At 35.5% G+C, this 14,097-nt stretch overlaps 1 protein-coding gene across 5 annotated transcripts; it reads left to right on the top strand.

Moving 5' to 3' along the window:
• The first annotated feature begins 1,589 nt into the window (after nucleotides 1–1,589).
• LOC122026242 (pumilio homolog 5-like) lies at nucleotides 1,590–11,508 on the top strand. Of its 5 annotated transcripts, none has more exons than XM_042584902.1 (11): nucleotides 1,590–1,805; nucleotides 2,110–2,389; nucleotides 3,435–4,240; nucleotides 5,532–6,979; nucleotides 7,065–7,206; nucleotides 7,317–7,424; nucleotides 9,123–9,335; nucleotides 9,416–9,526; nucleotides 10,235–10,444; nucleotides 10,854–11,025; nucleotides 11,109–11,508. In XM_042584902.1, exons 3-11 carry the CDS (start codon nucleotides 3,602–3,604, stop codon nucleotides 11,123–11,125), a joined length of 3,060 nt encoding a protein of 1,019 aa, XP_042440836.1. In that variant the 5' UTR covers nucleotides 1,590–1,805; nucleotides 2,110–2,389; nucleotides 3,435–3,601; the 3' UTR covers nucleotides 11,126–11,508. The 5 variants fall into 5 exon arrangements, with proteins under 5 accessions (XP_042440836.1, XP_042440837.1, XP_042440835.1 ...); XM_042584903.1 differs by having other exon boundaries at nucleotides 2,074–2,389; XM_042584901.1 differs by lacking the exon at nucleotides 2,110–2,389.
• The last annotated feature ends 2,589 nt before the right edge of the window (nucleotides 11,509–14,097 follow it).

Here is a 14,097-nt window from a genome sequence, read left to right as displayed (position 1 = left end):
CAAGAAAATATATAAAATCAAAATATAAATCCAATAAAAATTACAAAACCCACAAATAAAACTATAAAATAAATAGATACAAATCTAAAATTTAAATCCAAGTTTAATAATTTAGGAGGAGACATCAAATTAATTGACATCTCCAAAATAATAGTTATCTGGTTGTTAATTAGAACTAGTTTAATTAGAGATAAAGTTTGACTTGATAATAATACTGGAAAAGTTTTAGATGATGATAATAGATTAGGGATGCTCTATGCATATCTAGGAAGATATGATTTCGATCTTATACATTTGACTTAGTGAAACTAATTGAAGCTACTACTTATTTGAAAAATTTCAAAATATGTGATTACTCTAATGATGTTCAAATGACTCACCACAGCATAGATGTTTATATAAAAAATATTTTTTTATTGGACCTAAAATTAAACTTAAATTTAATATAAATTAAATTAAATTCTGAAATTTAAGTTAACCCCTCTTATAAAATTATATGATTTTTAATTAAAAATATAAATTTAAAAAATCCTTTTATAAAATTATAAGATTTTTTAATTAAAAATATAAATTAAGCCTCTTATAATATTTTATATATGATTTAAGCCGGCTGGGAGGTTGACTCATTACGTTGCTCATGTTCATGACACGTGCCTATCTGCGGGCACGTGCTCTGGTGTCCGAAGCCAGGGACGTGCAACGCGGATGCCTGGCGACCTTCCACGTGTACTGCGGTCCCCGCTCCACGTGCTTTCTACGGGTCGCTGGCTCGCTTCAGTTAGAAAACAGGAAAAAGGAAAAATAAAAAAGCGAGAAAATAAAGCGGCGGCACCGCAGCAGGTGGGTCCCACCTCACCGCTTTCGGTTAGAATTCAGCCATGTCATCGACGCGGCGGGATCGACGGTCACGGAATCACCCCTCAACTTTTTCCTTCCGTCTCCGAGGAAACGTTCCGCGGGCCCCGCCACCCAAAACCCAATAACTCCGAAGCCTTTAACTTTTGTTTTCTTAAAAAAATATTTTTTTAATTATAAACAATAAAATTAAATCTGAATTTAAAATTTTGCTAACCGTAATTTATGGTAAAAGCTGGTGTTTATTCACTAATTAATTACCTGATAGGTAGTTTTGCGTGGAAAGGGCATACTTTGTTCTATCCCGAAACTGCCCTTTGACATGGAACTCGGAGTCAGCACACCGCTAATCTTGAAGTTCTAGCGTTCAGATCCTTTTTATTCCTAATCTCTGATGTTTTTTCACATCCCTTCTACAATTTTCACACGTTAGATCGTAGAGATTAATCTCGATTTAAATTATAATCTAAATGATTTAGAAGAGATTGTAATTAATTTTATACAATGATTCGAAGTGTAAATTAAAAAAGCGACGGTCAAAGATCTGAACTCATAAACCTGTGTTCTGGAGTCTGAGCGGCGCAATTGAGATACAGCAATTAGCTGACGTGTTGCACAATGGCTGCGTCGTTAAGTTTGCTCTGGTTGTTACCGAGGTGCAACTTAACGATGCTAGGCCCATTTTGGTCATTTCATCCGTTATCGGCCACGAGAAATTTCCAAAGCCCGGCGATCGAGGCTTTTAGAAGCGACACCTTGAGCTGTGGAGCGGAGCGGAGAGAGAGAGAGAAGGGGCGGGCGACTGGGCGAGGGAAGCTAGTGAGGGGACCTGGTTCGCCATCACCTTGTTTGGTTTCTCCTTCGTAATGGACTAGAGCAGCTAACGGATTGCTGTCTGACGATATGGATTGGGGGCTCGGGAAGTCAATGTCTCGTGACCTGGGAAACAGGTGAGAGACTTCCGTCTTCTTCTTCCGGGTCTAGGCTTAGGGTTGATAACCAGCTGATGATTGCTTTTGGCTTGCGGTTTTGCGCTACTCGAGGACATTTCTAGTGGTATGGTATTGGGCTGAGAGGTTTTTGGACCTGGATTATTTTTAAGACGGCAGGGTTCAAGTTCGAGTTTTCTAGATCTTATGCTGGCCACAGATTTAGGATTTTCTTTATTTAGAATTTAGTTGTGAAAATTTTGTTTTTGTTTTTTTTTTACTTATAAAGGTTGGGCATTATGATTACGATGCTTTATATGGCTAGTGCAACAACACAAGTAATTCGGGAACAAGTGCGTTGGAGTTGATGTGTTTGTTGGGGCTTTTCGAGATGGACCAGAGATTCGGATGGAAGGAAACAGAATCGGCATTCTGAAACTGGAGGGTTCATGTCGAAGGATAGGTGCCTGAAATGCGCCTGAGTCATTTTTATTGGTCAAGACAAAACAATTCCAAGAAAGAAGTGATTGCGAATAAAGTTTTTTGCTTTCCTTTTTGATAAAGGGAGAGATTAGATCAAGTGATCACCAGAGTGGCCGACCAGTGTAAGATTATGTGTATACTCAATTTGGTTGCGTTTAATGTGCTGCGATTACAGATGACACATAATTATTGCAATCCTGAAATTTATTTGTAGCCCTCTTTATGTGTTCATATTAGATGGATCAGATTACAAGTCTTGTTAATGGAAATCTAAGGGATATATATCTCCATGTTAGATGTTTTCAGCTTGCCAAACTATGATGATTGGAGTCTGAATGTTTAAAGGTGTTCCATAGAAAGCAACTTAGTCAAATATTTCATAACGGAGTGTTATTGAACTTAAGCAGAGTGTTGGCCTAAGATTCGATCTATCAGTCTCCAATCGAGTCTATGTTCCTAGTAATTAGTCGGTAGTTATCTATCTTTTGATTGGTAGTTTGGGTAATGTAGTTGTAGTTTAGTATCTATTTTTGTGTTATCAGTTTATGTAGATGTGTGGCAGTTGTTCTCAGGCTGTAATTTAATTTATTAGCAACTTTGATGAATTGGGACCTAAATTTAGTGTTCTCCATATATTTATTTATGGATTTTACTTGCTTTTGCAATTTTCAATTCTTGATCTTTAAACTCTTTGAATTGATGGAACTTTTGAGCTAGCCATTATTACATCTAATGTTCTATATACTTCATGTCTGTAAATGGATTTTTGGTCCCTGATTCTTAGAGCCAGCTGTGATTATGTTTCTTAATTTATTTTCTCCGATCAAGGTGGAAATCACTATTGAAAACTGAATGCATTTTGATAATGTTTTAGGCCATAGATTTCATTTGCTGATTAATTATAACAACCAAGTTTGGTTATTCATTATATGCTTCATGAATTTGTCTTTCTGACCTGGCACTTATATATATGTTTTTTCAAATAGTTTCTCTCCCGTGTCTTTCACATATATATATTTTTTTGCTTGTAGTTTCTGGGCTAGGCATTTCTAAATCTATTATTGGTAGTAGATGAATTTGGAACAGTTGTATCTTTTTATTTTGAACCTTATTAATTGTTTCTTCAGTATTTGGCTTAATTCAGACAGATCTTTTTGATTTTAGCAGGAGCTGATTGCTTTGTATTTGTGAGTTGATCTCAGCTTCTCTGAAGAAGTTTCTTTGGCTGTGAATTGCTGACCACCTAATTTTCAGCTGGAGATCACTCCTAGGAGAACTATAGAAGATTTGACATTTTATAAATGAATTATCTGAAGATAACCAACTTCAAATAAATGGCCACAGAGAATCCACTGAGATTCATAGGGAATGATGGAGCTGGGAACTGGGCCCTTGGAAAGGACCCATCAGAATTCTCATCTTCAGGTAATTTAGTTTCAGAAGATTTGGGTTCACTTTTGGAGGGGCAAAAGTACCATGGAAACAAGGGTATCAATGGTCTCAGTCGAAGTGGAAGTGCGCCACCAAGTATTGAAGGGTCTTGTGCAGCATTTGATATCTTAAAAGGCCAGATTGCTGAATTGGACGGTGGCTTGGAGAACTTAAATGATGAAGCACAAAATTGTAAATCTGAAGAGGAACTACGTGCTCATCCATCCTATTTAGCATACTACTGTGCTAATGTAAACTTGAAACCAAGGCTTCCTCAGCCTCTTATCTCTCGGGAGAACCGACATATGATGCAACAGATTGGAGGAATTGGTCAGAGTAGGAGATTGCCTTCATTTGATGACAACAGCAAGACATCTTTCTTTGTCTCTCGACCTACCCTATGTACTCATGATGAGGAACCTGAGGATGATAGGGCACCTAGAATTGAACCCAGAAACTGGGTAGATAAGAAAGCTGATATTCGTCCTTTCATTTTGTCTGATTCTGAAGGGCAGCATAATAATCCGGTAGATCTAGTGAAGGTAATTTATCTACTCTTCTAATTTTCTGATAGTCCCTTTTTTCTCCTAGTGTATAGCAAAGGCTGCATCTGATCAATGATTTTCTTATGGCCTACATAGAGGTGACAATGGACCGGCCCAACCTAGGCTCAGGTGTTCTAGTAACTATGCTTCCTCGATTGTATCTGAGCTAGCATACGAAGGCCTAGATTCTTGCCTATTTTTTTCTGTTTTAAAATTTCCTTTTTATTAAATATATTATTTATTATTAATTATATAAAATTTTGATAATAGAAGTATTGTTTAAAATATTTGATAGTATTTAATAATTTTATGTTTGTTAAACATTATTAAATTATTAAAATATTGATATTAAATAACAATATCCTTATTAAGTATTAAACACTCTGCCCATGACGAACCAGTGGTCGGTCCCAAGTCCGGATAAAGGAGGAGAGTTGTGTTAGGTTACCTGCTAGCGTTAAAACTATGATAAATGTTCAACGAATAGATCTTTATTAAGTATTTAAAAAAATTATAATAAGTTGGAATCGGGGTAGGCTGGGCTCTGGTTCATGCATGGCTCAGCCCATTGGCCATGTAGGTGTGGCTTATAGATTGTGATGGGCAACCAACGGCCTGGTCCTTTTAAAACCTTTGGGCCTAAGTTTGGATGTAAGTACCTCTTTCTTTGTGCATGTAAGTTTCTTAATAGTACTATGTCAGTCTGATCTGGATGATTTAAGTATGTAATACATCAACCAGTACAATGTTCTCTTCTGCTCTACCTTAGGGCTTAGGAAATTGTTTGAGATTGCTTGCTGAGTGACCCAACATAGGAAAACATGGCTTGATTGGAGGCCTTGTTTTGGAAATTCATTATAACATTCAGATTTGTTGTAATGGATGCCCAGTTGAGTTGATTCTAGAATGTTTTTTGCTGCATCAACTTGCGACTTGTGCTATGTGCCTAAGCCATTGAGTCCGCATAAATGTTCTAAGCATTTTCTAAGAAGCTTGTTTTAACTTTTAATAAACACTTATAATTACCTGAGTCTTCCAGTGGTCCCATGGAGGCTGTCTGGTAGTTTGCATGAACATTTCTTAGTGTTTTCACAGTAATAGTTCAAGCTTAGTAGCTTACATATCATTTCTCATTATTTTTATGTTATTGCAATTATATATGGTCTTTTAGAAGTATTTTGGAAACTTTGACTGGCTTAGATAGATTATTTCTATATCTTAGGTTTTATTTTAGAATATCATTTATTTTGTTTACAGTTGTTTGAAGCTTGGTTGTCTGATGTTTCAGGAGGATTTTCCTCATATTTCATATCCTGATCATTCTCATCCTTCAAGACAATTATTGCTAGAGCAAGAATCCAATCATGATTCCTTTTTGAATGATGTACATGATTCTTCCGTTAGCATGACTATGCTAGAACCAAGAAAAAACAGTGTGGGCCTCCACTCTTCTTCTCTTCATACAAGTTCACATTCAGTTGGATCAATATTGAGAGGTGATCTGGGTGGCATGCCAATTTTATCTGCAACATTGACTGAGAGGACAGTTAACCAAATGGAAACTAGCAAGGCTGTCAGCAATTTTGAGAACAGTGTTTCACCTAGTCCTGTGATTGGATTAGGTCTTGGTAATATCAAGGATGAAATGAGAAAGCTAAGGTTGTCTTCTGATGGACATTCAACCAGCCAATCAAGGCGTCACCCTCAGCCAGGTAATTTGCATTCACAAGGCTCATTTGCTCGAGCTCAGGTTGGTCAGTCTCAGATGATTTCTCAAGGAATACAACATTCTCAAAGTCCTCATGGCCATCCAAAATTGTCAGTGGCTGAGGTGCAACCACTGTCACCATCTTCTAGCATTTCTCCCTTGTACATAACAGCAGCGGCATATGGTACTCCATATTACCATAGTTTGCAATCTAGTAGCCTACTTCCTTCTCAGTTTAGCACAAGTGAATGCACATTAAATCCCTCGCTAGTGCCTCCATTTGATCCCTCGCTAGTGCCTCCATTTGTCACTGCTTATTCTTATCATCAAAATGCTATTCCAGTGCCTTTTGAGAATGCAGTCGGATCTAACTTTAGTACTAGAGTTCCAGTAGTTTCTTCAGGGGGAAATGGTTTTTTTGGAGTTGACATCCAGCAGTTATATAAGATGTATGGTCAGTTGGGTTTAGCTATGCATTCTCCCTTAACTGATCCTTCGTATATGCCTTTTTATCAACATCATTCAATCAATGCTTATAGCACTGCAACTGCAGATCAATATGAGTCAATGATATCCAGGGGAAATGCTGTAGGGAGCTTACCAGGCCTCTATGATCCACAACAAGCTCAGGGTTCTTCTTCATATCTAGCTGATCAACTACCTCAAGTCACGAGAGTTAGTGGTGTCAATACTCTTAATGTCACAAGAGGGGGCAGTGTCAGCCCTACTTACTATAGGAGCCCTACGAATATTGGGGTAATGATGCAATTTTCAAATTCACCAATGGGCAGTCCTGTTTTTCAAAGACCACCAGTGGCTGGAACAAGTTTTTCAGGAAGGGAAAATGAGAACGTTAAGTTTACATTCAACTCTGAGAGACATCCTGGTTCTTTATCAGGGCGCCAAAGCCAAAGAGGGCGCGAGAAGTTTGATGATTCAAAGACGTACTCTTTGCTTGAAGAGCTCAAGTCTAACAAAGCTCATAGATATGAATTGTCTGACATTGTTGGACGTGTGGTGGAATTTAGGCAAGTACTATTTTCTTTGTTCGATTGTTGTTGGAGCTTATTATGTGGTGTATTGTTTTATTTTATGTATTTCCTTTGGCCTCAGCGCTGACCAACATGGGAGTCGATTTATCCAGCAAAAGTTAGAGACTTGTAGTGTCGACGAGAAGGCTTCAGTTTTCAGTGAAGTACTTCCACATTCCTCTTCATTAATGACTGATGTATTTGGGAATTATGTTATTCAGAAGGTACATTTCCCAAACTTCTCTGATTACTTATCTGATTCCCGCTTCACAAATTCTTCATGTATGAGTATTCTCAAGACACAATGCTCCTATTCACTGTTCTGCTCTTGCAGTTTTTTGAACGTGGGAGCCCTGAGCAGAGGAAAGAGCTAGCTAATAAACTTGTTGGCAATGTCTTAGCTTTGAGTCTTCAGATGTATGGTTGTCGTGTTATTCAAAAGGTTCTCTTTCTTTTAGCTATCCTTATCACTTTTGCTTCATGTTATGCACTTCACTTCTTTCAGAACTGTAATGCACATAGTCTGGCGCCTTGTTGAAGTTCTGTGGTGTTCATGAAATTTTACATCAGTAGCTTTGAGATTTGTGAACTATGTTTGTCATACTGAATTTAAGGAGGGCAGATGTTTCTACTGAAATCCAAAGCCTCTTCCACTCCATAATTATTGCAGAAGATCAAGATCTAAACCTACAAAGTCAGTCCTCTAGACTTGCTGCTTTTTTTTTAACATTGTCTATTGTCTTGGATCTAGTCTCAGTTGGACCTTACCATTGCCCTCCAAAAAGGTACCTAAAAAGGCACCTGTAAATGTGCTACTTCACATCCACTTTCTATGGTTATATTCTTATAATTTGTCACCTCATTATTCTCTCTCTTTCTCTCTCTTTTCCCCATTCATAAGGCTGTTTCAGATGGTAAGTGGTGGTTACTGAGAATGCGGGGTCGAATCACAGGATGTCGGGGCGTAAATCTCCAGACCCTGTGTACCTCACCCCACCCACCACTTGCTCTCTCGGCTACCGTGATTTACCTCCCTTGTGATGGCCTTGGGTTGGGTGCAGTGGGGGCGCTGGGGGCGAGCGATTTCGCCTTTGCAGTAGATAAGGCTGTTTCAGATGCACTTTCTGATTGAAAAGGAGACATGCTATGATAAATGAGATGACCTCGTTGCATTCGAATGATACTTCGAATTTGGTTGCTTTCCCCCTAACAAATCCATGGCTTAAGTGAGTGTTTACTGTAATAATGTCGGACAACTAAATGCTCATTTTGTGGCCAAACAATCCATTCAAGTTTATGATATTGATTATCATGGGTCTAAGTTAAATTTGTGTGAACATCATGTGATCAAGATGAGGAGGGACTTCTAGATTGTTATGTGATCATGGTATTTCCTTTGCGTAAGAAAAAAAAATATAAGTTGTATGACCTGCCATGTGGTCAAGATGAGGAGGGACTTCTAGATTGTTATGTGATCATGGCATTTCCTTTGCGTAAGAAAAAAAAAAAGTTGTATGACCTGCCATGTGGTCAAGATGAGGAGGGACTTCTAGATTGTTATGTGATCATCGTATTTCCTTTGTGTAAGATAAAAAAAATATAAGTTGTATAACCTGCCATGTTTAGTAGATTAGATTGGCGGGTTGTTGGAAACATCTGGAAATGAAAAAGTATGATTACTCAGTGGTATTTAGTCATGAGCAGTTGAGTCTAATTCGAATCATAATGGATTGTTAGATCCTTGCAAGTTGGGTTCTATCGCACAAATTTCATCAGTTAAAGCTAGAAGTGTGAGGGTAGAGATAAAAAATTGGACAATGATGGGATATGTAGCTGGCACCAAATAGCTTGGAATTGCCATTTGCTGTCGTCTGTCTTGTTCAAAGGTAAATGTTCACAAAGCCACGTATTTTTTTTTAGCTAGAGAGTGATTATGTTAAAAATAAATGAACTACTTTTTTGCAGGAAGTTGGATTCTTCTTTTCTTTAGATCCTATGTTTGAGGTCATACTAGAGTTTGCAAGTTTTTAATTTTTTTAAGGAGAAAAAAGGCAGAAGTAACATTTTCAGTTGTGCTGAGAGATTTCTTAAGCCTTTTATCCGATTCCTGTCAAATCTCATTGAAATTTTCTTGTTGCAGGCTCTTGAGGTCATCCATCTTGATCAGAAAACGCAGCTTGTGCAAGAACTTGATGGAAATGTGATGAGATGTGTTCGCGATCAGAATGGAAATCATGTAATTCAAAAGTGCATTGAGTGTATACCAGCAGAAAAAATTGGCTTCATAATATCTGCGTTTCATGGTCAAGTTGCAACACTCTCTACACATCCTTATGGTTGCCGTGTGATTCAGGTCAAGAGAGTGTTTATTCTCCAGATAGAACTCTGATTTTGAGATGCAGTTACTCTGAGACATTATCTTCCTCTTTGTAGAGAGTCCTGGAGCACTGTAGCGATGAATCTCAAAGCCAATTCATTGTGGATGAGATTTTGCAGTCAGCTTGCCTGCTTGTACAAGATCAGTATGGCAATTACGTCACCCAGGTGAGTGCTTTAACATTTCCACTGTTGATCTTGTATTTCACGTGTTCATCATTGATTGGAATTATGAAAATTTTGGACATGCTTAATTTGTTGATCCACATGTAATGCCATCTGGTGCGATACTTTGGCATTATCTGCAGCATAACACGGGCAAGTCTAGTTCAAGTGTAATCATTTTTTCATTATGTTGCGCCTTCAAGTTATTATCTGTTATAGAGCAAATTAATTGGGTTGTCCTTGAAGTTAAAAGCAGACGGTCTGCTTTCTTCATTTGACAAGCATGCAGACACGAGAACCTTTCCTTCTTGGGTTGGTCATTTTCCCATCATGCTTTGTGAAATGCAATGTGCAATTATGAGTGTTATAAAGGCTTAAACTAGACGATTATATATTATTGAGCCCTTTATTTCACATTCATGCTGTGTAAACCAACCTGCTTAGACAGTTTATAGCATAATATAGGACGTTGCACCCTGATATCTCCCGGTTCGCTCATTTGTCAGTATACTATGTATGGTCTGTGCAGGCTGTCTCGATAGTGCACCATAGTTATAAGCCCTGCCAATCTTTACTGTATATGTTGTAATTTGTGTTTGAGTTCTACATCTTATGATAAGGTAATTTTTCCATGAATAATTTGTAGATTATCTATACCAGTTTGTTCCTTTTCGACTTATTGTGTACCGACACATTTCAATTCTCATATAGTTATGCCATTTTCAGCATGTTTTGGAGAGGGGAAAAGCACACGAAAGAAGCGAGATCATCAGCAAATTATTTGGGCAAATCGTGCAGATGAGTCAGAACAAGTTTGCTTCAAATGTTATAGAAAAGTGTTTGGCATATGGTAGTACCGAAGAGAGGGATCTCTTGATCAAGGAAATGGTTGGACAAACCGAAGGAAATGACAATTTATTGGTATGCTCAAATCCTTGGCAAATTATTGAATATGTGTGTTTTAGTATCCAGATTCTGTTCATAGTTTAGTTGCTCATTGCCAATTCTTCTAACAAACAAGGATATTTAACAGCTTGTGCATCTTTCGATAGTTGTTTTCTTATCTACATTTTTGGGGTTAGAATCCTATATTTCATTATATTTGCTAATGCTTGGATCTAGTAGACCTCATAGGCAAAGTTTGAAATATAGTTCAGAGCTGGATTTTCAGTTCCAGGTTGGAACGGTATCATGTTCGGTGTGATGATGCGCACCGAGGGGAAGGAATCGGGGAAGAGGAGAGGAAAAAACTCTAGAAGAGGAAGACTATCTGGAGTGCTCAGATCTCATTACAGATTTATCTTTGTTCTTGTTCGTTTCCCTTTTTCAGGTGATGATGAAGGATCAATTCGCAAACTATGTGGTTCAGAAGATTCTCGAAACATGCACCGATAAGCAACGGGAAATCCTGCTTGACCGCATCAAAGTTCATCTGCCGGCTTTGAAGAAGTACACTTTCGGGAAACATATCGTGACCCGAATCGAACAAACATACGGTGAAGGTGTCACCCCACCCCTTGATTATAATTCTTTTCGTAGTTCTTCTACTTAATCTTTATTTAGTTTATAAAATCTGTTCTTCCAGATGCCCTTGAATCCTAAAACAAGAGAAACCACTTGCATTTGCAACCCTAATGCTGGAGAACTCCAACAAAGGCCTCAAGGTGGCTTCTGTCATGCCTTCTACAATGCACAGGTCAGTCTTAGTACAAGTAGATTCATACTTTAGGTGTATATTGCTTCTATAATAAGACGAAAATTCGGTATATCCTTGTGTATTTAAACTATTTATAGGTGTCTAGCTTAGGATATTCGAAGGTATATATCGATAGTATCGTACGTCTTGTGTTCCTCCTAGATTGCTTGATAATATATCTCTGATTTGCCTAAACCTTTCTTGTATTTTTATTTTTTAAGCAAAGTCTAAAAATTGTAAAAAACGTGTATCTATTTGTGATACTTTCAGTATTGATTTTAAGATCTTAGAAACCATCTATTATAATTTACAATGAGAAATTATATATATATTTCATTATTGTATCGATGCAAAAATGTTATATTGTTGGTTCTGCGATGAAATGAAGGGACATAAATTATGTATCCAGTGGTCTCTAAATCAGGATTATTTGGTGTTGTGACTTGAACTTTTGTCCATTATTCAAGTTTACCATTTGGTACAAACTCAGTTGTGTATCCAACTTTAATCCAAAGGATATCCTCTACCAAATTAGTCTTCTGTATGTTTAACAAAAATTGAACACCTTTGGAACTTAGTGATTTCTCTCCATAGTTTACTAGAATTGCAATATGATGATGCACCATTATGCTTAATAAAATAGATTAAAATTATAACATGATATATAATTTTTAAATTAAATTTATTTTAATTATCAATTTAATGTTGGTCTTGGTGCGACTGACCAGAGTGAAATTATGATTATATCCTTTTTTTTTTTTTTTTTACTTGAATTAGATAAATATTTAATAAATAAAAAGAAAATGTGTATAAATAAATATGAGACTATCGAAATTTATTTGGTTTGTAACTTAAAATATTGTTAATCCAAGGCGATGTAAGCACTAGTAAAGTCTCCTTTGAGTAAAGTAGGGCGGAGAAATTTTATACAACGTTTGAAAGCATGAATTGTAAATATGAAAAATGAAGTGATGTTTTAAACTCCTAGGACCATAGTTCTATTTATAGGTTACTGGTCGAATTTATTCGTTAGTTGATATGGTAGCTCCAGACGCTTGGAATAGGTTCGGGCATCCCTAGTGATGTATTTTATTTGTTTCGTAATGGCTCTTCAACGACTTTAGGATAAAATTTATCCTCACTCGGGCGCTTGGATCGGTTCGCCTGGACTTGGTCTGGGCGTTCGGAGTCGGCCGTCGAGCTCATTAGAATCCAATTCCGATATTCTCTTCGAGCAGTCTTCTGTTTTGGTTTTTCGTCATTCGAAAGTGTCGTATCCATTCTTTTCATTCGTCGGTGTATCTTTCTGTAGCATCTTGTTCTTTGGATGTATTGAGTATGTTGTCTCATTTTTCGTGTCATCTATCTCGCTAGTTGTGTCTTTCGTTCGACTTCTTGTGTTCTTAAGTCTCTACACACTTAAACACAAAATATCAAAAATGTAGAGTTTAACTTAATTCGGTTGATCACATTAAAATTGAGTACTTATAATTTTTTCCATTTTTGATGTGTTATCAATCTAAATTAAATTAGGATAAAAAATATAATAAAATAAGTAGATATTGCAAGTTAATACAATACTTTGATAATTATAAGAAAAATTTAAAGAAAAAATAATCTATATTTCCCCTGAACATTATTTCCTAAATTTAATTCATAATTTCTTCTCCTTTCGCATCAATAAAAATAAGGGTATATATCGAAAAAAAAATTAAAATTTTTTCAAAGGATGATCGAACCGGTGACTAAATTGGGAAAAAATTCAATGTTTTTTTAAATATTCAAATATTTCTAAAAATTAAAATTTAGATTTTTAAAAATAATTTAAAAATTTTGAAAATTACAAAGATAATTATCTAGATTAATATTTTTATGAGAAAATAGTATTTATTTTAATAAAATAAAATATTTTGTATAGAATATTTATTTTTAAAATTGATTTTGATTTCAAAAATTATTATAAATTTGTTTGAACATTTAAAATTTAGTTGTTAGTTTTTTTAAAAAAAAATCAAAGTTTTCAAAAATTTAATGTCAAAAATTTTAAATATTAAAATTTTATCTTTAAGTTGAGAATTTATTATAGATTATTTAATAGTTAAAAAATTTTAAATTTTCTTCTTGCAATGCAACATAACAAAAAGTTTATTATATAAAAGTATATGAAAAGAAGTTTTGATAGTAATATTATTAATTATTAATTATATATGGGTTAAAATGGGGTTTGGAATTTAAAATAAGATTTTAGCTATTGAATTAATAAGATATTTTATTGAAATATATATTTTATTATTTTTCTAATTTGATCCTTTGAAATTTAAAATACAGTCTAGTTCATAAATTTTTTTAAAATTTTAAATATTTAAATATACATAATTCTTTTCTAATATTTTTATTTGTTCTACTAATTTATCATTCTTAATTTTTAGTTTATTAAAAAAATTTATGCATTAGCTAAAGTAGTTCTTAATTCTATTTTTTTTTAATTATAGGTATTTTGTCCTTAGCTTGTATGATGATTTAGAAAATTTTTGTATATCTTCATATAGCTAATTAGGAGGTAAAAGACGTACCTCACTTACTGTGTGGTATTCGTAATTCGATGCTCCCCCTTCATCGCTGCTTTCTTTCGATGTTTCTCCCCCTTTAATTATGTTCATCTCTAAGATACTTTTGTCGTCTTTTTGATGATTCTTATTAGTGTTAGTTCGACATACTCATCTAGCTTAGATTTGGATGATGACTTGTCTCATGTTGTTCTGAAATTTTTTTGTGCTTGATTTTATTGGATCTTTTTAGGGCAGTTGTCTTTTGATGTATCATTTTTCTTGACAGTTATAGCATTGAATATTTTTTCTTCCCATTATTAATTTTTTGG

This window comes from Zingiber officinale, chromosome 10A (genome assembly GCF_018446385.1).
Source record: "Zingiber officinale cultivar Zhangliang chromosome 10A, Zo_v1.1, whole genome shotgun sequence".
Lineage (NCBI taxonomy): Eukaryota > Viridiplantae > Streptophyta > Magnoliopsida > Zingiberales > Zingiberaceae > Zingiber > Zingiber officinale.
The sequence above is the reverse complement of the archived record's forward strand: the minus strand, read 5'-3'. Positions and strand labels throughout refer to the sequence as shown.

Bases quoted from the DNA above. Each gene is read 5' to 3' on its own strand.
- LOC122026242 (XM_042584901.1), top strand. From the start codon at position 3,602: ATGGCCACAGAGAATCCACTGAGATTCATAGGGAATGATGGAGCTGGG. The intron at 6,980-7,064 runs GCAAGTACTATT...CTTTGGCCTCAG, and splicing joins GGACGTGTGGTGGAATTTAG to CGCTGACCAACATGGGAGTC. The intron at 10,445-10,853 runs GTATGCTCAAAT...TCCCTTTTTCAG, and splicing joins AAGGAAATGACAATTTATTG to GTGATGATGAAGGATCAATT.